Source organism: Pygocentrus nattereri, chromosome 22 (genome assembly GCF_015220715.1).
Source record: "Pygocentrus nattereri isolate fPygNat1 chromosome 22, fPygNat1.pri, whole genome shotgun sequence".
NCBI classification, from domain to species: Eukaryota; Metazoa; Chordata; class Actinopteri; order Characiformes; family Serrasalmidae; genus Pygocentrus; species Pygocentrus nattereri.
The window spans coordinates 27,067,354-27,092,308 of record NC_051232.1 but is presented as its reverse complement, the minus strand read 5'-3'; the positions used below and the strand labels follow the sequence as shown (position 1 = coordinate 27,092,308).

Here is a 24,955-nt window from a genome sequence, read left to right as displayed (position 1 = left end):
ATGAAAACATTGGCACACAACACACACATGCCTCCAACATTGTGTACATTCATGGACAATACTTTCAAAATGTCTTAACATTCAGTCTGTATGCTTTACTGTTTTATTTACAGGGAAAAAAGTGCTTCATCTCCGAAAAGCAACAACAGAAATGAGATTGACCAGTAAATTAAATCTAATCCATTATAGTTACCAAAAAGTAATCTACTACCCTTGAGGAATATACCATTACTTTTCCTTTGGATTACATTCAAACGCTTTTAGAGGAATTAAAAGCAGAACGTAGCGGGAATTTTCAAGCAGCATGCCTTTGGAGAACCATAAACGAAGGAGAATGGGGGAAAAGACAAAGTGTATTACAGTTAACTCCAGTAGAAAGACATTCAATGAGTAGAAATAATACCGATTTAAGCAGTTAATTGGTCGTCTGCAGAACAATACAAGGAAAGTAAAGACTGTGAGGTCTATAAAGACTTGAAATGGCAAGTTAAATGCCAAGCAGTTCATCTTGCTAGCTGTAGTCATATCAATGGCACTGAAATGAGTCTGTATACATGTAAGAAATAACAAAAAGCTCTATTTACATTGTTGCATGGACAGTATAGACTGATTCTACGAACACTTACTGTACATTTAAACTCTTTTCAATGCAAAAATACATGTATTATCTTAAGAGATATGCATTCAGCTGACATTTGTCAGTTGTGTTTGTATAAGTGTGTACATGTATATAGTACGTACATGTCGTCGCTGTCCAAAGAAAAACGTGCATCTACAAAATAGTAACGTTACGGGAAAAGGTAAAACATTCCTAACTATTGTGTATAAATACTTTTTTTTCTAAGTGATTTTGGAGCGTTCCTATTGGTCCTTTGTGTTCAAAAGATATAGAAAAATAAAAATGGACAAAACTGTAGACTGGACAGCAACGATATGCAGTAGTGTATGTGTGTGCATGTGTATAAGCAGAGTACGGCAGAGTACTCTGCAAAAGATAGAGAGCCTTCTCATACTATCTGTCCACTCCAAACTTAAGCACAATTCATTCATTTTCAGTGTCAGGAAATAAACAGATGATTACACAGTAACCTCAACAATTAAATAAAATGTCAAACCTTTCAGCATTTAGTGTGTCCAACCTTTACCTTCATTACAGCTTCCTTTCTTTTCAGGAGACTTGCTATTAGTTTTTCAAAGAAACCTTCAGTCTTAGAATTTGGTTGTATTTCGTCTCACAATCCAAGTTACCCCCAAACTTAACATTTCATGTCTAGTCAAAATGGCCATTAAGTATATACTTTAAAAAAAGATGGTTCTTTGAGGGTTCTTTGGTAAAGAAAATGCTTCTATGTAGAATCATGAGCACTCAGAGAACCCTTTGCATGATTAAATGGTCCTTTGCACCATAAAAAAGTTCTTCAGACTGATGGAGAATGTTCAGTAGATGGTTCTATTTTGCACCTTTTAGAAAAGGGCTCTATATAGCACCCAATAGGGTTCTGCCGTTGTTACAAGCTTAAATCTTAACAGTAGAAGAACCCTTTTTGGTGCTGTGTAGAACCATATTCAACACATTATCCATCAGTCAAAACCTTTTCACAAGGAACCTGTTAAGCACACAAAAAGTGTCCATAGAACCACTTTCTTTACTAAAGAATGCTTAAAGAACCATCTTTTTCAAGAGTGTGCAGTTCGTTTTTCAGGAGATATTACAGTTATTATATAATCCACTTGCACAAAGAATGAAAAAGTCAAAGAAAAACGAGTGAAAAAAACAGGAGCCACAGAGAAAATGAGACTCCTAACAACTACCTGAAAGACCCGGTAGACACCAAAACTGTCACCATCAAATAACCAGCACCTCAAGCTTTCATCTTTGAGAGAGAGGAGAAAATCAAGCTCCACTCGTGATTCAGATCTGACAAAAATCCACAGGTCTTTCTGTCCATCCTTCCACTGTGAGAAGACGACTCAATACTATGAGTCGGAAAGGATGTGTAGCTGTCGCGATGCCCAGACTGAGAAAAGGAAATGGTCAAAAACTGCATGATGTTGTTGTAGATCAAATAAAGCAGCTGCTGATGTTCTCAGAACAATGAACTGTCCAGACCCCAACATCACTGAACGTGTTTGGGATTGCGGCGTGAACCTCAGAGGTGTGGAAAAACAGCTTTCTTTGAGGAGCTGAATGCAAGTCTTATGAAAAGAATAGAAGCTCCAGTAATGGTAAAGAGCGTGACACCTTAAATACTGGGAAAATGTAATATTTAGCTGTCGAGGCTTCTGAGAAATCATCAGTTAAACATATGTTGGAAATTCAATTATGTGCTTAATGGCTGTTTTTAGTCAACATTAGATAAATGAAGGGTGGTTATGTGTGTGCTATCTCCGGTGGCCACAGGTGGACATCATTCACCTGGAAAAAAATCCATTACACTTGAATTTGCCCTGCAGTAGGATGAAAGCAAAGTAGGATGTTTTCTTCCAGTTCCAAGGCCTCATCCACCTCCTCAGGCTTAACTAATCTATTCCTAGGGCTATGAGAATGAACACTCCTTTGCTTGCATTCGTTACCACTGGATGTTCCGCTCAATGCGTAATCGCATCCGCACGGGCCTCATAAAGGGGTGAAGAAATGTGTGTTTGGTCTTTTAACATGCAAGCGCCTCATACAGCAGCAGAGAAGGGTCTGTAAGATGCTTTCTTGTGGGGATGCACGCTTATGTGTGGGGGCATGCCAGCAGGGGCACACTTTTATTCACAGCCCCCACTACTGCAAAACAAGCTTGGACTTGTGCCTTTGGATGCTCTGTAATGTGCAACATGCATTCTAGCAAAATGAAGCAAGTAAACAGCTATAACTTTCATCAATTCATTATTTCTGAAGTTGCATTTATTGCTGGTGATAGCAAAAGCATTGTAACTTCAACTGTATTTGCAAGCACTAAGATATTTTATTATGATTTGAATATGACCAAATGCCATATTCATTTTTTTGCCCGTAAACTGGACATACATGATTCGTTATGTACCTATTTTTATTTATTTATTTATTTAATTCAGTCGCTGAGGTGTAAGCAAAGTCCCGCAGTGCGGTTTGGTATGAAGTGTTTTATTGTTGAGAAAACTGCAGTCTCAAATTTCTTTACAGTGGTGGTGATAGGAACCAGGAGTCACAATGTCTAGCTGTTTTATGTCCGATCCAAACCAACAAGTGATCCAAACAACAAGTGAGCTGTTAATTTTCAAAGAGTGGAACTTCTGAAGAAAAAAAAAAAGTACCTCTCCACCATGAAGCACTTTTATGTAACAGCTTCCATATGGGGTAGATGTTAGAGACACTACATGCTTCAGATGTCTGGTTCCTATCACCAGCACTGTAAAGAAATTTGAGACTGCAGTTTTCTCTAAAAGGCACTTTTCACATCAAACCACTCCAAATGACTTTGGTTACACAGTAATGATTTAATTATGTACAGATTTTGACAAACCAATGAAATTCCTTTTTAATTTGAATTGTAGAGCCAAACAATACAACAGTAATACCTCTAGACGTCTAAGGACTGACCTGCTGTTTAGGAGAAACTTCTTTTAAACACTTTGGTGACTTGAAGTAAAAAGGCTTGTGGAAAAAGGAGAAAAGTGCTATTTTTTTCCCGATGCAGTACGACCATAACTTGACAGTTCAAATAGTCCAGCTGCCTCTTGTGAGCTATGGCTAAATAGGGCGATATCACAGAAGCGCACGGAAAAAAAAAATCCCTGGAGCGACCTTTCCTCTTCGTTTGCTGCCAGTTGAAGTTCACTTCTGAAGGTATACACCTCGAGCCAAATGTCACATGGCAACAGTGGAAACAGGCAGATCAGTTTAAAGGTTTTCCGACCTTGCATGAACCAATACTTTCCACATGTACGCAAAACCAGAGGCTAGATTAACTGATTTTGTTTAATGCATTCTGAACTCTTTGTAAAGAAAAGCTAGCATCAATTGTGGAAGTCCTTTTGTTTTGGATGCTTGGAAATCCATTATGTGGATATCGGTGTTGGTGGGGATGTGTTTATTGTGTCTGTCTTTTTGCTGAAGGGAATTATGTCCCTCCTGCCTCTCTCCACCAGCTCCATCAATTGCAGAATGGGTTCCACCTGCAAGACGAGATGCTCGCTGCTATGCTAGCTTGTTATTTAGACTCATTATATATTATATTACTCATTTTACTCTCAGTAGAAGTTGTTTCCAATTCAAGAATCACATCCAAGCATAAAATGAAATTACCAAATTCACCAATGTGTGACTTCAGAAAGTACTGGAAAACCAGTGCTTTGGGGTGTATATTAAATACTAATCCTAAGCGAACATCCTTTGACAGTGTTTCAGTGTAGTTTAGTCTAGTTCTTTGGGGTGCCATCTATAGAAAACTGGCCTAAGATAACCAGCTTAAAATAGGGACAGTTGTAGATAGGTGCCTCCTGGCAAGCACATGACTGAACAACTATAGCAACATTTGATTTTCACAGTTCTTCACAGTCGAAACATGTTCCACTCATGATATGATGACAACTTGCTAAATAACGTGTATTACAGTGCTTTATAGTGCTTTTTAGCTTTTTTTCGCCCAAATCCATTGCAACAGATAAGCCCCGTCTCTCTTAATCTTCATATGAGATGCGCAATGAAATGGAAAAAGAAGCAAAATGTCCCTTCCGAGTCCACCCCAAAACTGCAGCATTGCTGGGCTTCCTTCTCTATTGATGTTCTGCGGTGTGGAAAAAGTCTTCAGCAGAACTCCTCCTGAGGGTCACTGGGTGTGTAAGTGGCTGCTCTGCTCTTGATAGAATGAGAGCAGCCATTGTGGTGGTGGTTGAGTAGGCTTTTTCGGGCCGGGTTGGTAGATGGCTCACTGGGGTCACACACAGCTACTACAGTGGTTTCCATGCGGGACAACGTGTACATGCTGTTTTGCCGGGCCACCTGCAGACGTGTAGCCCTCAGCTCCAGCTCATCATAGCTGGACAACCGCACGAAGGGGCACCAGCGGAAAGCTCGTTTGAAACCGGCCCGAAACCTTTGGTGAAGAAGGACCAAAACAAAAGAATGTGGGGTTGAGCGTCCAGTTCTGCCAAATTTTTTCATTTTCTTGACATCCATCCAGATGCATTTTAAAGCTAAGTTATACAGAAATTGCTTTGGTCAAACTTCTCAATGCACATGTCTGAGAAAATCCAGAATCTGTTCAAAAGGAACTAATTAATTATAATGTTAAGATGCCAGTGCCAGCCTGAACAAGCCAAAAAGATATATCTTACTCCTGAAAATGTCCTGTAGCTATAATTTCTTCATTGGTTTCATGCAAGAACCACCACAACTTGCATGAATGTCTAGGTTTTTCATTACCTTTAGTGTATTTCTTCAATTTTTTGGCGTTGTCTACCAACTTTTCATAGGCATTTCTTCATTTTACAATACAACATTTGGTAAACAACTATTATCAAGCCAGACCAAGAAGCCTAGTAGCCTAATGTCTCTTGATCTTCTTATAAACATATAAATATTTTCAACATATTGCATTAAATACCATTTTTCCAACCCTGATGCTGGACATATACTTTCCTGTGAATTCTAGTTCCAACCACACTTAGCTCCAGCTTTCCAGTTCCCTGTTTGGCTAGATCGGATGCATTAGAGGGTGGGCGGTTTACTAGATATTAGATGGTTTGTGATCATTGCTTTAGGATCATACTGGTCATGTCATTTGTGCTAGCATCATCAGGCTAACCCACAAAAATTCCAAACCTTCTAGCAGCTACAAGTTGAAACAAAGTATTTGCATGCATGTGTAATAAAACTTTAGGCCTGTAAAAAACTTTAGGGCGCTGGACATTTGTTTGGTTAAATCTTTTATTTTTCTAATTTATGAATATAATTCTCTTTGCAAAACGTTTTTTGTGTCACAGCATATCGCTGCTGTTGGAACAATACCTTGTTTCTCCATTTGTATTGTTTTTCAGTTTTTGATATAATTTGAAAATGCCTTCTGCTCTTTATATTGTGTGTAATTTTCATGATGAATGGAACAAAAGAAACAGCCCAAAACTACTCGGAAAAACATCTGGTTCCATTGACTTACATTAAAAGCAAAGTAAGTTTTTTCCTTCTCCTGTAAAATGATCATTTTGGAGATACAAGGCATACTCTTATGTTAAATGTGAAATCTGGATTAATTTTACATGTTGTTATTTGCATAGTACTTAAAAAAGTAGTTTTAATTGATGTTAATACATTAGACAAAGTATAATATTTGATCCACGTTAACATTACTAATTTAAGAGTATGAAGAACTTATAATAGTAGAGTGTACTGCTAGCTCAATAGAAACCCTTCATAATCACCTGGCTGTTTGTAGCTCACTAAAAGTGAGAAAGTAACTACAACTCACATATAAAGTCACTTAGGCTTGGCCCTGTTAAGACATTTTACCTATATGTTTGAGGGAATAATGTTCATATTGCATAGAAATATCTCAGGGCCATTCGCTACTGTGTGATCTATTTCAGCATCTCTTTGAATAAGCCCTTGAAGTAGCAACGACTCCTCTGGGAGAACATATCAAGTGATCAAAGAGGCTTCACTAAGACCACCTTTTAGCCAGAATGAAGGAGTAGAGTACTCTGGGTTGCCATGACAAAAGCCCATGCGGTTTTAGATCTTTTGTTTCATCCTAGTGGGATAAGTATTCTCAGGCTTCAAGGAGCAAAAAAAGAGTTTGATTGGTTTGAAATACACCGTGTTTCAGCGACACGTCAGTATGTTCTCTAAAAGCTTATCAAGGAATGAGAACAGTGTTTGTGAGCTTTACCTGCTGTTGAGGCAGCAGTAGATGATGGGGTTGTACATGGTGGAGCTCATGGCAAGCCACATGACTGAGAGATAGACCTGCTGGATGGACTTCTTCTTCACCAGCTGCTTGTTGAGGCCCGTGACCAGGAAGTACACGTGGTACGGCAACCAGCAGATGGCAAAGGTCACGACCACTATGATCATCATCTTCACCACCTGGAGGGAAGAGAAAGAGCGAAGCCTTATTATTTTGTGGGAAGACGTGACATTTGTTGCAGTGAAATGATGCAAGCCTGAAAGAATGTGACTCAAACACACACACACACACACACACACACACACACACATTTACACAGCGGTCATCGGGTGGAAGGCAGGATACACCCTGGACAGGTCACCAGTCCATCGCAGGGCAGACAGACACATTCACACACACTCACAGCATGTCCATTTGGCCAAAATGCATGTCTATGGAGGAAACTGGAGAACCCGGAGGAAACCCACGCAGACACGGGGAGAACATGCAAACTCCACACAGAGAGGATCCCGGTCACCCGGCTGGGGAATCGAACCCAGGCTGACAGAACTGGAGCTCCAAAAATGAAATGATTGCAGAGAAAGAGAACAAGGAAAAAATGGAACTCCAGTCTTGCTTAAGATCAGAAAAAAAGCTACAGGTGTTCCGGTCCTTCCGGTTGTATTCTGGTTGTATTCTCACACTGTGAGAATACAACTTGACAACTCTTGAAACACAAACAGGGTGGCAAATTATCCCCTCCAATAAGTGCTGTTGTATTATATGAAAGAGAACCTGACTTGTATTCTATGACAGAAGAACAATAAATTATACTGGGTGATATAAAGCCAGTTTTATTGTAGATATTCTTTCTGTAAGTGGAACAAGCAGTAGCCTCAGGCCTCAGTTCCACCACAAGTATGTATTTGGTGGGTAGTCAGCCCCCAAGTATGATGCTGCTTGAGCCTCTAAATGAACAAAATTATATTCTTCATTTTATATCCAACTAATCTGTAGAAAGCAGTAATACATTTTATGGGTCCAGGCTGGTGAACAGAGCTGTAGATGATTCCATCACATCAGTATGATGATCAAATCTCAAAGCAGATGACTTGACATGAAATTTGTATAAATTGAATATCTCAACAATATATTATGCATCATTTAATGACTTTGTTGTTTTCCCAGAACAGTTAACAATATTTCAAGCCACACCAAACCTTTATAATGGTAGAATAGTCTCTGCACAGCAGTTCTTTTTTCCTGCAGGTTTTTCAACTGCTTTAGTCAGAAAGACACTTGATGACTCCAATTCTTTCCACCAGGGAAAGAAGTCTCTGAATATGAGTTCCAGGCTCACTCGGCATGGCTGTCCAATATCTCTCTAATCATTGCATGTCATTTCACAATGCAAACACTGCCTGCACTTTGGGATCCCTGATAATATAACCATCAAATGTCAGACATCTCAGGAGGATGGAGCCGCCAACTTCTGAGAATCGTTTACCTTAGCAGTTGTTAGTGAACTAGACAACAGACAAAGATCTAACCATTTGACCATTGTTGTTAAAATAGGTCCAACGATGCAACAAAAATGGTAAAACCAGTTAGCAGTGTACATTTTTGTGAGTAACATTTTGCAAGATAAATTACATTTATTAGAACAGAATTCACAACAATATAAACTTTCCCCAAAAGCATCCACCAGTTTGTGAGGGAGGTGATTAGTCTCACTGAAAATGTAGTATTTACTTAAACAGTGCACGGCTACTGCAAGTACTGTCAGTTCCACAACCTGCTGCTTTGGCTGTGTTTACCTCAGAATACGTAGTGCTTGCTACAACAGCACTTAAGTACAGACAAAAATCCCACTAATAAAGCTCCAGTATTGCTTTGAAATGTATTATTTTCTATTATGATTAACACACAGCTATTTGGATGTCAAACAGATATTGATGTATATATGTGTACAGCTCAGAATTCATCCCACTATTTTTGTCAGCAGTCACATTATCAATGAAGAGAATGAGGTAGAATGAGTTCACTAAAACACACCTAACACTACCTCCACCATGCTTTTCTTCTTCCCATTATTTTGGAACAAGTTGATAAGATGTTCCAGAACTGTACAGGCTTTTTTAGGTATGTTTTTAGCAAACTTTAATCTAGTCTTCCAGGTTCTGAGGTTTTCTACTGGTTTAAACTTACTGTGTTTATTTTTCTTGTCTTGATTATTGACTTTTGATACTGACAAATATGCCTAGGTCTTTGAAGGTATTCTTAATCTGGCCAACTGTTGTAAAGCGGTTTTCTTCACCAGGGATAATATCTTCGGATTTGTCCAACTGAATGGTTTTACTGTCTTTCTGATGGGTTTCATCCCTTTCTTTCTGCACGTTGAGCTCATAATCATTATTTCATTTCCAACATGCTGTGGTAGACCACTAAAATAAAAACAACTTGCATAATAACGTACGTTATATACAATAAATACGTTATATAACAACATATCCAAATATTAATGGACTTGACTGTATCTCTAATGTGTGGGAAATCACTGATTTCTGAGGACTCTCAACTGCAAAAACACATGAAACATAACACTAAGGTTTAGCATGAAGATGTCATGCTATATAACACACATAATGTCTTTGTGAAAAGAACAGGAGAAACCTACAACACAGCTAAGACTGACAATGAAATTTGACAATTAAGGGACAAGCAACTGAAAAGTTCACCACAAAAATGAAAATCAGAGCAGCAAAAATGGTAAAATCAACTAATGCATGAATGAACTGCCACCACACACTAACCCACTTCCTTTCTAAGCTGAAGTTATTGTTCAGGCTTATTTCTGAGCCTTGCTTTATATTGCTGGTGCACAATTGCATGGGCCTGTAAAATGGAGAAAATGACATGACAGGCTTATGAAAATGACTGAGCTCATAAATTTTCATCTGAAAAACTGCTGAGGAAATGGCAGCAGAGCCCCAAGACAGTGGAATTCGTAAATGACAAATATGACTAAACACATAAACAGACTATAATGAATTGATTTCTTGGACATGAAATGAGCCTGGACTGAATCGTGACATCAATGATGCTTTGTGAGTGAAAAAGCCTCATGTTACTATTGTGCCTTACAATGCCCTGCATGTATTTCTTTACCATGTTTACCATGAATGAATTTAAAAATGAATGTTTTAAGCCAAAGTCTTTCCTAAAACTACTGTAAAACAATGTCTCAGGCACAAAGCAGCATATTTATAACCACTTGAAGTTTTCTATGCTGTAGGTCTTGAAGGCATAGAATGCTTGAGGTGTCTGGTTTCTATAACCATCACTGAACAATTATGACTTGGTAAGTTTCTCACCAAACCACTTAGAAATCCTGAAAAATTGGTGGAATCCTCATTTAATTTCCACATACTGAAATGGTATGGGCCCTTTATAAATAATTTTCCTGTCTGATTATTGCAATTACGAGTAATATTCTAAAGATGCTACTAGGATGTGGGTTATTTGGTGATTGTAATAAAGCCTCATGCATGTAATGTTCCCTAGCTGCTGTTTACAAGCCCCCAATATGAAACTCTGTCTGTGCCACTTGTATAAACCCATAAACCAGCACTGGGTGTTTGAACATTAAGCCACCACCGAGCTCTACTGCAGTGGCCAATGTCTATATCTGGCAATTGAGCCTAAACAAACACATTAGCTGGAGTACAATTTCCCTCCCTTCTGACTTTCACCACGTTTTCAGCAAACACAGTGTGTCTAGAAGTGAGCTGAGAGATTAAAGCATGGGCAGGAAAAGGAAGGAAGATGGAGAGAGTGAAAGAGAAGATGAATGACCGTCTGGATGAAAGAAGGAATGAAGGAGTGTGAAAAAGAAATTTCGGAATCAATAGCGATAGTGAAAGACTCTGACAGAGAGGGAAGGGAGAATACAGAATAACAGGAATACAAAAGGAAGAAGGATTGGAGGGTAGTAGAAAAGAAGAATCTCCTACACGTGGTTCTAAGAAGATGGAAAAGAAAAAGGCTTAAAAAAAAGTGAATGGATGATTGCCTGGCAGGCTGAATGAAAGAACACATGAATGAGACATTGAAAGAAATTTCTGGATAACAAAAAGTACTATTTGTTGAGGGGATGAATTGTCCAAAAGTATCCAGACACCCCATAAGCTGATGCTCAATGCTAGATCCAATGTGGAGCAGTGGAACTGCACTCTCTGAAATCTTGGAGCTCCATCCAATACCTCTGGAATGAGTTGGGGTAATCCAGAACTGACCATCCAACAGCAGTGCCTGACCTCACTAATCCTTAGACTAATGGTCCAACATCTGGTATAAGGCCTTCCCAGAAGAGAAGAAGCACAAGGGAGACAAACTCCTTACTAATGCTCTTGACTTTGGAAGAAACACTAGAGGAGCAGGTATCCACAAGCTTTCAAACATTTTAATGGCTAGAATAGTTTAAGTCAAGAGAAAGGCTATGGTAACACTGACAGCCACTCTATATAATAGTGGTGAGCAGAAAAGCATCTCAAAATGCACATGTTGAACTTTGAGGTGGATTGGCTACAACAACGGAAGACCAGAACAGAAAGCTGAGGGTGCAATGGGCACAGGCTCACTAAACTAGACCCACTCTCCTAACAAAGCTTATTACATTCTTCAGGCTTTATGACCCCTTACACATGGCTGCACATGAAAAGCATTCTACAGTAGACCTCCACTGAACAGTCAGGCTGAAGAAGACCACAGCGTCCTTCTGCAGAACATACTTTTTGTCAAACAGCAGTGAAGAAGCAGGAGTTCACGAAAAGGGCTCTCTTTTTTTGCTTCTTGGCTGAAATGATCTATACTCAACAGATTTTGATTTAGATCCCACAGACATCCATGGCCAGAAGTCCAAGGGAGCATAATTCGCCAAAAGAGAACAGTGAGTATAATGGTCCTTATTTTCCGCTTTGCTTAGCACGACACTGACCAATGCAAGGTTGACAGTTTTGCCAGTTTGACAAATTTGGCAGTTAGAACAGAAGTGTGAGCTTTAAAAGTTTTGGTGAATTCACATATCTAAGAGAAAGCATGTGCTAGTACTATTCTCGAACTAGGTAGCATAACGTACTGGGGGAGACATAACTAATGAATGGAACTGGCCGTGCCTTGGATTCTGGCAAGTCACACACAGACAGAAATACATTAATGGGTAGGCCTGTGAAAAAGAGGGAAGGCCAGCTTGGTAGAAACAGTGTCCAAACATACTAATGTTCTGCAGTGTCATTACATCAGGCTAGCGTCTGTTCCTGAAAGTCATGCTGTCATAACTTTACCTGGGAAAAACACAACAAACTTAGAAACCTAAAGCTAATAATCAAAGCCAAAACATATTGCCATAGGGGGCATAAAAACATACCTTTTATTCACTGAAGTATCGTTGGGCATTTGCTTTGACATTTTCACAAAGCCCACGTCATCTTTTGAGGTAAACGACTATTGTGAATACCAAAATCACAAAAAAACAGGTGGAAAAAGAAAATGACATACTCTGCAGGACAAAATCTCACTCTTACATGTCTTTTAACTGCAACTACAGCTTCAAATTCAAATACTGGTGTGCTGAAAATAAACCGAAGGCTTGAGGCAACGGCAGACAGCAACAGTTACTGAGCGTTGATTGGTGAGATGAGAAAATAAGGTGAAGCTTGGCGGCCAGCGTAATAATTTGAATTTGCAGTGATATTGTACTGTATCGAACTGAATTGCAGCATCTCGTACTGTTGTGTCATGACTAGTGTGCTAACTTGTGGCTTGTCTGTTAGCTTGGGACACCATATTCTGTTCCAAATATTGCACTTTTATCATGTTGAACACTTTAAGAATCTGAAAATGGAAACATTAACGTATTAATCTAAGGCATACTCTTAGACACTCATTATTTTTGCTGTATTAAAAATGTGTTTCATTGAGATACCACTGTGTCATTGTATCAATTTGAATTTTATAAATTGCCACACCCTTAAAATATGAATATTTAAGTAATGCCTATGTATGACTGTAAAGAAAAATTTCATTTTGAACAATCTTTGTTTCTGAACCTAGTAGTTTTCATGTTGGACTTTACTGAATTGAGTGGAAACATTTTCTGACCTAATTACAATGTGACTAACTAGTGGAATGTCTGTATTCGCTGAATTTCAACCAATCAGCTGTGATGTGATGAGGTGGGGGGGGTGTTTAAAATAGTCTCCATGAGACACTGGAGACAAGCAAAAGTGAGCAATTTATGTTAGGGCTTAAAATCATAACAGTGCAGCAGAATGTAAGTAGGTGCACTGGATTGTGGGCGTTTTGAAGGCCTTGGAGTAAGATTAGTCAGTTTCACTGCTACCGTGCCAAACACAGAGCCACCATACATGAATGAATCATTACAGAGCATGAATAATTGAGGCAAAGACTAACATATCTAACCAAAAACACACACACTACTACCTTTCTGTGGCAGTCCACGTGTTTACACAGCTCACATAATTTTGGTGAAGCCTGTGCTTCATGTTTTGTGGGGCTTTTTTCCTTCTGAAGAAGCCAAGTAAGGAGCTGCTTCGCTGGGAAATGTGATCAGTATTCTTCACCTGAACCCTAGCAAGGCTCTCTTGGTGCTAGCAAGCACATTTTAAACCTTTCTCAGACAGCCTAGGTAACTGATCTCCAGCAGACATGTGTGCTGGCTGAGGGAGTGAAGTGGAAATGTGTTCTGGGGCAAAGTAAGAATTTATGATTGCCACTCATGCCAAACCTTCCCATGCATCATTTCCCTCCTGAGAAGCCTTCACAGGCAGAGGTCTTTGCGGAGGGCGCACCGATATGGAACTGCCAGGCCGATAATCAAAACAGAAAATGGCTGATAACTGATGACATGATGACTCATTTATCTTTTGTTGCATTTTTAACCCTTTATTACTTTTCTTGTACTATTTTATTATGTAATCACACATTTTATTACATAGTGTGGGATCACAGTGCATTAGTTTTTACCAGTGAAAACAGTGAATGCAATTTTAAACACGCTGAAACTTTCACATCAAGTCTGATGTGCTGCTGTTAATAAACAAACCCTGAATGCTGGAGCACCGGATCCACTGAACCGCTCCATCGATGAGGTGGATTACAGAATATCTAGTGCAACGCTCTCTGTGTGTGTGGTGGAGATTATGAAGCACCTCAAAGCTAAAAGGAGTAAACAAACCAAACTACAGGACTAACAATGAGCTCTGTTGTGCAAAACAGCATTACTCTTAATGCTGTTGTTTTTAAAACAATTCACTTGTTTTTTTTTTTTTTTTAGTGTTAATCTTGTTTTTAAAAACACATAATTATCCCTTGTTGGAACAGAGCCTCACGTCTCCAACACAGTAACTTTACAGCAGAAGCAAAAATGTCATGACTTTCAATGGAAGTTAAATGCAATGCAATTTTTCTTTGGCCTGTTCATCAGGAAATTTTAACACAATGTAAAGAGCAGCTGGTATTTTCAGAAAAAGAAAACAAAAGCTTAGCCATGAAGCAGTAAACCATGCAAATTTACATAGTGCGGCAGAGGTTGAGTCTGGGTTTGGCGGTTGCCAGGAGAACATTACCAGCCTGACTGCACTGTGCCGAGTGTAAAGTTTGGTGCAAGGGGGGTTGTGGTGTGGGGTTGTTTTTCAGGAGTTGGGCTCGGCCCCTTAGTTCCAGTGAAAGGAACTCTTAATGCTTCAGCAGACCAAGAGATTTTGGACAACTGTATGCTCCCAATGTTGTGGGCACAGTTTGGAGAAGAACCTTTTCTGTTCCAGTGCACAAAGCAAGGCCCTTGAAGGCATAGTTGCGTGAGTTTGGTGTGGAAGAACTTGAGTGACCTGCACAGAGCCCTGACCTCAACCCCATCTAGCATGTTTGGGATGAACTAGAACAGACTTACGAGCCAGATAATCTCTCATCCAATACCAGTGTCTGACCTCATAAATGGTCTTCTGGGTGAAAGGGCAAAAATTCCCACACTCCAAAATTTTGTAGAAAGCTTCCTAGATGAGTGGAATATATGTTAATATATCGACATATATATATATTTCACGTGATTTTAAGCTCTTGAACAGTGGTGTATAGTCTGCCTCCTTCAAAGCATGTCTTCAAATTTTCCTCTTATCTTCGGCTCTCGAATCGATCCAAGGACACACAAAAGGAAATATGTAGCCTTAAAAAAGCAGGATCTTCTGTTTGTGTGGGTAAATGCAGAGCTGTGATAAAAAGAAACAGCTGATTTGTATTTTTTTCAAGGTTGTACAGGATCTATGGGCTTCACACAAAGCAGCGACCAATGAACTGACACGGGTTCATATCTACAGACACAGTGTGGGAAGAAAACAATGAACCGGCACTGAGCAGCCTGGGTTATAGGGTGCAGACACTTCAGACTGACATACTGCAAAGGGCATTAAAAAAGAAAGCGCCCTAGAGTTGAAACTTGATAAGGTGTTGCAACCAATTTGTTTAAGTGACTGAAGTTGAATGTTTGAATTGAATCATATGAGTTGGCCTCTAAACATGACAGCCCTAATTGGGCTCACTCAGCCTGAATTAAGTATAGTCTAAGTCAAAATTCTGCTTGATCGATGCAAACATCAATTATTCCACCCATAAAATTGATGGTCGGTTACTAAAAAGACCCCTTCTTCAGGGTAAGGTCAGGACCACCACATAGCAGGTATTAATTGGGTCATGGATCATTCTCAACATTGCAGTGAGACTGATGTGGTGGTGGTGTGTTAGTGTGTGTTGCGCTGGTATGAGCGGATCAGTAACTGTGGTTTCTTGAATGTGTTGGTCTGTTGGCAGAGGCTGTCTTCTGGCAACTCTCCCAAACACCTTGCAGTTATGTAGCATATGATTGTAGCTTGGAAGAGACAATCTGACCCCTGGCCTGTGTACTACCTCATATATACACCTGTGAAACAGGAAGAAGTCATGGTTGACCAAGGCCCAGGAAACACAGAAGGAAGTAATAAAAATACTGACATGCTCCCAAGTGGTGCAGCGTCTAAGCGTTGACCCCATCAACAAGAGATTGTGAATCGAGATTGGGAGTTTTATCCCTGGTAATGCTACAGCCATCCATGGCCGGACGTCCAAGCAACCACAATTGGCCTCGCTTTCTGGGTGGCCAGAATGCCCCCGCCCTTCTCCTTCTCATCACTCAGTGCGATGCCAGTCAGCACAGGCGTCTATTAGCTGACAGATCTGGCGGTTGGCGTTTTACTCTGAACATCTTTGGCCGTACAATGAAATTGGCAGTTTGAAAAGATGCGGTGACTGGCTTTACAGGTCTCGGACAAAGCCTGTGCTAGCCTTCGCCCTCCTAGCGCTGTTGGTATCGTGTGACTGGGGAGTCCTAACTAGTGGGTGGAATTGGATATGACTAAAGTGGGGAGAAAATTGGGGGAAAACGTTGGTATGATATTAGAGCATTGTGTTAGTGCCAGCAGAAAGTGAATAAAGAAATTATACAAATATGATAAAACACAGCTGATCAGACCCAGCTGTCTGAGAACTGTGTGGGCATGGCTAATAAGCAGGGTGTGTGACAGCTCTCTATCCAACACTCCTCGCCTGCTCTGCCACTCATGCAGATCTAAAATCATTATTAAGCTTTTCTGTGACAGCAACTGGACAAAAAATACACTGACAGACAAACAGACTGAAGGACGATGCAATGCGCGAAGGCTGGGAAAAACAGACATGCAGAAGGACGAATGAAGAAGCAGATGGAAGAAGCAACTCCTGAATGAAGGAACAAACTAAGAAACAATGTTCATGTAGGGCTAATCGAACGAATGGTGACAGGCAGCTACAAACAGGTGGTCTCGCTTGCTATGCTGAGTTAGCTTTACCTCATTAAGGTTCTCTGACTCTGAAACTGTTTTAGGTGGGCAGGGCAAGAGACATCAATCACCTGAGAGGTCAGAGAAAGCCTTCAGAAGCAGTACACAAGATCAAGACCGCCCAGTTTACTTTGAGAGGGGATTAGTATGGTGAAATATGTCGGCCATTTGGTCATAATTCAAAGACTTTACTTAGTTCATGTTTATTGTTTGCCTGAAAGAACAAGACTGACCTAATTAGAAATAAACACAGATTTAGACTGAATGATTAACAAATGACAAGCAATAAAGAAAGCCAATTTTGCTCATGTTTATGAGGGGTGCCGGCATTCGAATGTTGCCACATTTGCAGTTCACACTCTGGTTGGTTTCCAAACAAGAGGTCAATTGAACCAATGCACTGGAAGATGGCATCAGCATTGAGAAAATGTTTACTTGTGTTTGCCAACACAGAGCAGCCTGAAACACATATCAGTATGCGAAGGGAAGGCCAGCCAGACAGCGAGGAGTCACATAATACAGAGAAACGTGGCTTTGAGCACAGCCACCACCACAGGGTGGGCGAGTTATTTCCAAACCTCAGTTTGGGGCGTTAGGCTTCATTTATCCAATTATGTCACATTTCTAAATTGTTGAATGCTGCTATGAGATGGAGCCTGTGCAGCTCTGCTGTTCAGATGGAGTTGTCCAAGCTTGCGCGCTTCCCTCAGGGGTCTCAACTCATGTAGATATTAGTTCCATGCTAACAGTTGCTAAACATGACTAATCATTCCTGACATCAGGCATTTGGCACCAGTGCCTAAGCTAATCTCCTAAAGATATTACCCAGCAGGGCTGAGCGACACTGCTGGAAAAGTCACAATGTGATATTTTAGGTTTTTGCAATAAATATTGCGATTTGGAAAATAAAAAAGTCAAATGCTTTCCCAAATGAACTTTTGATCTGCAGTCTGTCAGACGTTTGCAATTTGATATTTACTAAAATTGAAAGTGGCAAAATAAAATTTAAAAAGACTGAACTAATATTTTCTAGCACAAACCCGAAGCATGACTCAGACTCATATGGATTGCTATTATGACATTCGCTGATAGGAGTTTGGTATGTATAATTGGATTTGGGCAGTGCAAATATAGAAGATGTGACATGTCCATAGAGACTGGATAAGCACACAACTTGTCTCTAGCCCACAGGCACCTCTGCCCTTAGGTCACTCAGGAGAGTGTTTGATTAAGGGTCAGGCTGGGGCTTTGGACCCCTTGAGCAAAACCATTTGTACAACTGTGCTGTGACCCAGATCAGGACGTGGTCAGTGTGAGCAAAGACTGCGTGTAGGATGTTGCTTTGGGAAATGTTCAGAATAGTTCTACTGCTCTACCCGGTGCAAGTTTTGGGTAAATCGTTAGAGCTTTGGCAGTGAACACAGACAGTCACAGATTCAAGATATGCTTTGGCTAAATTGTACAAATGGTAATAATGCAGGACCAGTGCTGGGTCCTCTTTTTTCTCTTTACACTAGTTCTCTTGGTGATGTAATATCATCTCTTGGCTTCTCTTATTACTGTTATGCTGATGACACTCAACTAATGCTTTCTTTCTTTCTTTCTCACCCTCTGACAAACAGGTTTCCAGTCGCTTCTTGACATGTCTGTCAGATATCTCTTCAGGGATGGCAGCTCATTACCTGAAGCTCAATCCTAGCAAGACTGAGCTACTATTCATCCCTGTAGGTCCTCATCATAATCTTGCCATCTCATTTGAGAACTCTCTGATTCTTCCATCTGCAGAGGCAAGAAGTCTTGGTGTGATTCTGGATGGCCAGTTATCGTTCTCGACTCACATCGCGTACCTAACTCGGTCATGCAGATTTCTCCTATACAACATCTGGAGGATCCAACCCTTTCTCACTCGAGAGGCCGCCCAGGTTCTAGTGCAGTCTCTGGTCACCTCAATACTTGACTACTGCAACTCACTCTTGGCTGGTTTTCCCATGCAGGACATCAAGCCTCTCCTCATCCAGAATGCGGCAGCATGACTCATCTTCAAACTCCCCAAGTTCAGCCATGTCACCCCACTGCTGCGCTCCCTTCACTGGCTTCTTATAGCTGCACGCATCACATTTAAAATGCTAATGCTTGCCTACAAAGCCAAAAATGGTCCAGCCCCTACGTACTTGATGGCAATGGTGAAATCTCGAACTGTACCACGAGCCCTTCGAGCTTTGACTGCAGCTCAGCTTGACCCGCCATCCTTCAATGCACGTGGAAGACAAGCATCAAGACTGTTCTGTGTACTGACACCCAAGTGGTGGAACGAACACTCACTGGCTGTCCATACAGCAGAGTCTCTTGCTGTCTTCAAATGCAGACTGAAGACACATCTCTTTACACAGCACTTAAATGAGCACTGAATTAAGTATTGATTGTCATGTATTGTACTGCACTTACATATTGTATTTTATTGTATTGCACTGTTCTGTGTTCAACCCTGTTCCTTTTTCTCTATTTATCAACAGTGACTTTTGTTTCTAGCAGTATCTGAGCTCAGGACTGGCTTTCTCTCTAACCTACTGGTAACTAGCAAAGACACTTTCTCTAGATAGACAAAGCACTTCTCTAAAGTCGCTCTGGATAGAAGCGTCTGCAACATGCTGTAAATGTAAATGTAAAACATTGGTGAATGCCAAAATCTTTGTAAAAACTTCATAAAAGGGTTTTAAGAAGAAATTTCCTAAGAACAGTTGGTAAATGATGCCCATTGTTCTTCTACAGTATTGCTCAAAACAAATATGAAAAAAAAAAAACTATTTTTGAAGAATGTTTGTGAGCACTGGTGTTCTTTACTAAAAATGTCATCCTAATGTAGCATATTTTTACAGGATTGATTAGTTCTCTTCAAATTAATCCAAAGAGAATCTTAAAAAGTGTCATAAATGTCTACACATAGAGCTTCTGATTGACACTGTAAGGACACGAACAATCATTGGTCGATGTCAAATTTACAGTGTTGTGAGTCTCTCCAACACATGGCACCAATTCCTGGAACTATGACAGGCTAATCTGACACAGAGACCATTGTAAAAGACAAAAAGTGTAGTCTCATCATGGCCCAGTTTACAGAGAAATACATCAGCTATTTATTGGACATTGGAAAGTGATTCACAACACACATGAATGTTTTGTGCCAACAAGAGCAAGATTAACCTACTTTTAACATGCATTTTCACATAAAGTCATTTTAAGATAAATCCACGTGTACAAATGCTTTATAATGCTTTACGCCGATTTCTAGAAAGTTTCTTATCAATACTGATCAAATTTTAAATCAACATTTTTGTGCGGCAAAAATATCAGTATATCCTTATAGCCAAGTACTACCGTTTTCTTTCTATGTGACTTTATTTCTGTACTGAGGGTGCATCCCTACGATTGATTTTACAGTAAATAATGCAAGAGTATGTTTAAGAAATAAAAGTAAAAAGAAAACAAAGTGTCCGAGTAAAATGCAACCTACTGCATTATGTCATTTCAATGCATGCCCCTCTATCGTTGGGTCAGAGAGAGGAAATTGATGGCGCTTTCAGCATGTACAGGGAAAGCTATCTTCAGAGATTCAAGAGGACAAACAAGTCGGAGAGAGCGCATAATGAGGCATTGATTTGGTCATTTCAACAGGTCGTCTCAGAAAGGTTTCCAGTGCTTATTGAGAAGCAATGAAGCGAGCGAGAGACGGCTTGGGTAGAGAAAACAGGCGGCGACCCTCTCTCCAGCAGCAGGGAATTGGAGCTGATTGCATATACTGACTACACTGAATGTCTCTCTTCAATGCTCCTCCGCTGTCAGTTGACAGTGAAAGACTGTTCACTTTAAAAGGCCTGTTGATTGGGAGGTGTTGCCTATTGTTATGGTTCCAATTTAACACTCCACAGCAGAGACGATACATAGCCCAAAATGAGTCGAAGCATAAATGCAGAACAAGCAACAAAAGAACAACTGACACATATTGCTTTAAAATGGAAGTAGAAATATCACTTAAATTTTTACTTTCAAAGGTTTTCAAAGTAATGTCTTTTCTAGTCTGCTGAAGAGCCTGTGCAGGAGTCAGCAACATGTGGCTCCAGAGCCATATGCAGCTCTTTTACTGCCCTGTTGTGGCTTCACAGCAGAATTAGATTTTTAGGTAAATACGAAATAAAACCCCTTTGCAGGAAAACAAGCTCTGCTGATCAATAAAAAAATAAACGCTTGGAGTTACAACTGCTAATTCACCATTTAACCCTGAAGGCTGGTGAGCAGACAGCTGGTCACACATCAACACAGACCACAATCTCGCCTAACTAGTAGCAAGCAAAATGGCAAAGACAGAGATGTCAGATGTACATCGATAATTTGGGCACGAATGGACTTATTTGCAGTTCTAATCACTCCAGCTGGTTTCCTAATCTGTTTGATCTGCAACGAGAAACTGTCAAAACACTAAAAAGTCACGAAGCTGAAGTCATTTTCTCATTTGTCAGCTTCTTGTTTGGATTCTCCCATTCCACCTTAAATGGTGCAGCAGTTACATTCTGGCACCTCAGGTAAAGGTGAAATAGGGAAATTCAAACAAGAAGCTGTTGAATGAGAAAATTACTTCAGCTTTGTGACTTTTTACACTTCAGCCTTGTAAAACAGTCAGAAGTCGAGAGACATTTTACAAGAAAAGTTTCCTTTTGTGAGAGAGATGTGAGAAAAGTATCTATAAATGAGCTAAAGATTACAGCAGAGCAAAGTCTGCATTTTATATGATATTTTTAATAAATAATAGTAATTTAGTAATATATTAGCACATACTGAGACATACTTAGAGCCAAGATGGTAAAACATTATTTCAATAAAATGGACATAAAATGCTATGGCTCCCAAGGTGGTTTGATTTTTGTAAAGACAAAATGGCCCTTTTTAACATTAAGGGTTGCTGACCCCTGAGCTAGTTCTTGCTCTTTTTAAAGGTCTGATTTCATGAAAAATTATTTTAAATAAATAGTTTTCATGTGGCATGTAAAAATGGTTCTATTCACTCCCCAGTTCATACAGGGATATTGCAAAAAAAGTTTTATGATGTTGGCAATACTAACACATTTACATATACAGTGCTGGCCAAAAGTATTGACACCCCTGCAATTCTGTCAGATAATGCTCAATTTCTCCCAGAAAATGACTGCAATCACAAATGCTTTGATATTAAAATGTTCATTTAATTTGTCTTCAATGGAAAACCACAAAAAGAATTGCCAAAAAGCCAAATTGGATATAATTCCACACCAAACATAAAAAAAGAGGGTGGACAAAAGTATTGACACCCTTTGAAAAATCATGTGATGCTTCTCTAATTTATGTAATTAACAGCACCTGTTACTTACCTGTGGCACATAACAGGTGGTGGCAATAACTAAATCACACTTGCAGCCAGTTAAAATGGATTAAAGCTGACTCAACCTCTGTCCTGTGTCCTTGTGTGTACCACATTGAGCATGTAGAAAAGAAAGAAGACCAAAGAACTGTCTGAGGACTTGAGAAGCAAAATTGTGAGGAAGCATGGGCAATCTCAAGGCTACAAGTCCATCTCCAAAGACCTGAATGTTCCTGTGTCTACCGTGCGCAGTGTCATCAAGAAGTTTAAAGCCCATGGCACTGTGGCTAACCTCCCTAGATGTGGACGGGAAAGAAAAATTGACGAGAGATTTCAACGAAAGATTGTGCAGATGGTAGATAAAGAACCTCGACTAACATCCAAACAAGTTCAAGCTGCCCTGCAGTCCGAGGGTACAACAGTGTCAACCCGTACTATCCGTCGGCGTCTGAATGAAAAGGGACTCTATGGTAGGATACCCAGGAAGACCCCACTTCTGACCCAGAGACATAAAAAAGCCAGGCTGGAGTTTGCCAAAATTTACCTGAGAAAGCCAAAAACGTTTTGGAAGAATGTTCTCTGGTCAGATGAGACAAAAGTAGAGCTTTTTGGGAAAAGGCATCAACATAGAGTTTACAGGAAAAAAAACGAGGCCTTCAAAGAAAAGAACACGGTCCCTACAGTCAAACATGGCGGAGGTTCCCTGATGTTTTGGGGTTGCTTTGCTGCCTCTGGCACTGGACTGCTTGACCGTGTGCATGGCATTATGAAGTCTGAAGACTACCAACAAATTTTGCAGCATAATGTAGGGCCCAGTGTGAGAAAGCTGGGTCTCCCTCAGAGGTCGTGGGTCTTCCAGCAGGACAATGACCCAAAACACACTTCAAAAAGCACTAGAAAATGGTTTGAGAGAAAGCACTGGAGACTTCTAAAGTGGCCAGCGATGAGTCCAGACCTGAATCCCATAGAACACCTGTGGAGAGATCTCAAAATGGCAGTTTGGAGAAAGCACCCTTCAAATCTCAGGGAGCAGTTTGCCAAAGAAGAATGGTCTAAAATTCCAGCAGGGCATTGTAAGAAACTCATTGATGGTTACCGGAAGCGGTTGTTCACGGTTATTTTGTCTAAAGGTTGTGCTACCAAGTATTAGGCTGAGGGTGCCAATACTTTTGTCTGGCCCATTTTTGGAGTTTTGTGTAAAATAATAATTGATTGACTTTTTTTTTCATTCTCTTTTGTGTTTTTTCATTGCAAGCAAAATAAATGAAGATATTAATACCAAAGCATTTGTGATTGCAATCATTTTCTGGAAGAAATTGAGCATTATCGGACAGAATTGCAGGGGTGTCAATACTTTTGGCCAGCACTGTATTTACCTATTTAGCCTACAGCAGGCCAAACAGGTAAATACTACGTATGGAATGCATAATCTATAAGAAGTATTTTAGAGCCAACTGCTTTTTTTCAAATACTGGACAGCCAATCAGAATAGAGCTCATTTACATTCAGTTTTAAAGGCACAGTAACAAGAACAGCCAGTTTAATTCTATGCGAAAAACAGGGGAAAATGGTAGTATAAAATGACTTATGATTGCTTTGGGTGCCTAAACCCACACAAAACTTTTAATTAGACTTTGGGGAAAAGTATTCCACTGACATAAAATGAAGCAGTGTGTTCTAATGTTCTGGAGACGGAGCTTCTCTCTTCGACACTGATTGGCACCAGCTGTATTATTTGCTCTGTCTTTAGAATTATCTGACTATAGCACACTATGGGAAATGGACTTTCAGCAGAGAACCTTTTTATAATTGCTACTTTGACTGGTGCACTTTCACTCAGTCTAAACACATGCATGCGCATAAGCTCAGACGCTCTAATCTAACGTCTTTCCTATTAATCGCAAACTCATTCCCTTGTCTAATTTGCTTCGAAGGCCACATTCATATTTATGCAACAAGATTAAAACATTTACTTGAGCACATATCAAAAGAAAACAGTTACATTTACCCCCTTAGAAGACTACAGAGCAAAAATTATCGCCATTAGAACTTGAGGGAGGCACTCAGAATACAAATGTGGGGCTTTATTTCTGAAAGAGTGTAATGTGTATTGAATTATGTAGTTAAAAAAAAAGGCCTCTAGCTGTTGCCCCAGCTAGTTCCTAACAAATCACTTCAGTTTTGCATCATTATGTCTGGAAATTGCCTAAAGTCTCTGATGGGGAGCCTGGATCATTTTGAGAGAAAGGTACATGTGGCAAACAGATAAAAGATTTTTCCATCCACTATTTTTTTTTTTAATCCTGAATGCCTAAATACTGAGCGGTGGTGCGACGAGTGATAGTGTGCTTGGATGGATGTCAGAAAAATTTGCATGGCTGAAAAGTAGCCTAAAAAACTTAAATTAAGCATGTAGATATGTGTTACCTGTGTAGAGAACACCTTAAAACAGAACATTACCTCTCAGAAAAACTGTTCCATTAATTAGCAATAGTGTTTCTCTAGCAAGCTTGTACTCCAGACATTTAAAAAGCATGAACTAAAGAGATTTGGGTGCGTTTTAGAGAGCTGTACCCTTATTAGCAGCTGCAATCCGGCACCAAATGCTTAAGTTGTCCCCAGACGTGTATTCTCATTACAAGATCTCATCTAGCCCTGCATAACTAACAGATTACTGGCCACACCTTAATACACCATTCTAAATAGCATGTCAACTTATGATGCTGTTACTATTCTGAACATAGCGTTTAGTATGGCAGTATGTAAACTGAGACAACCATTTACGTTTG

At 39.9% G+C, this 24,955-nt stretch overlaps 1 protein-coding gene across 1 annotated transcript in view; it reads right to left on the bottom strand.

The window, feature by feature from the left end:
• Nucleotides 1–1,941: 1,941 nt before the first annotated feature.
• Nucleotides 1,942–24,955, bottom strand: part of tacr3a (tachykinin receptor 3a) — a 45,815-nt gene continuing 22,801 nt past the window's right edge. The window contains exons 4-5 of the mRNA XM_037532620.1: nucleotides 6,855–7,051; nucleotides 1,942–5,063 (exon numbers count right to left, since the gene is read on the bottom strand). Of these exons, the coding sequence (XP_037388517.1) occupies nucleotides 4,775–5,063; nucleotides 6,855–7,051 (486 nt within the window). The 3' untranslated portion in view covers nucleotides 1,942–4,774. The remainder of the gene's footprint in view (nucleotides 5,064–6,854; nucleotides 7,052–24,955) is intronic.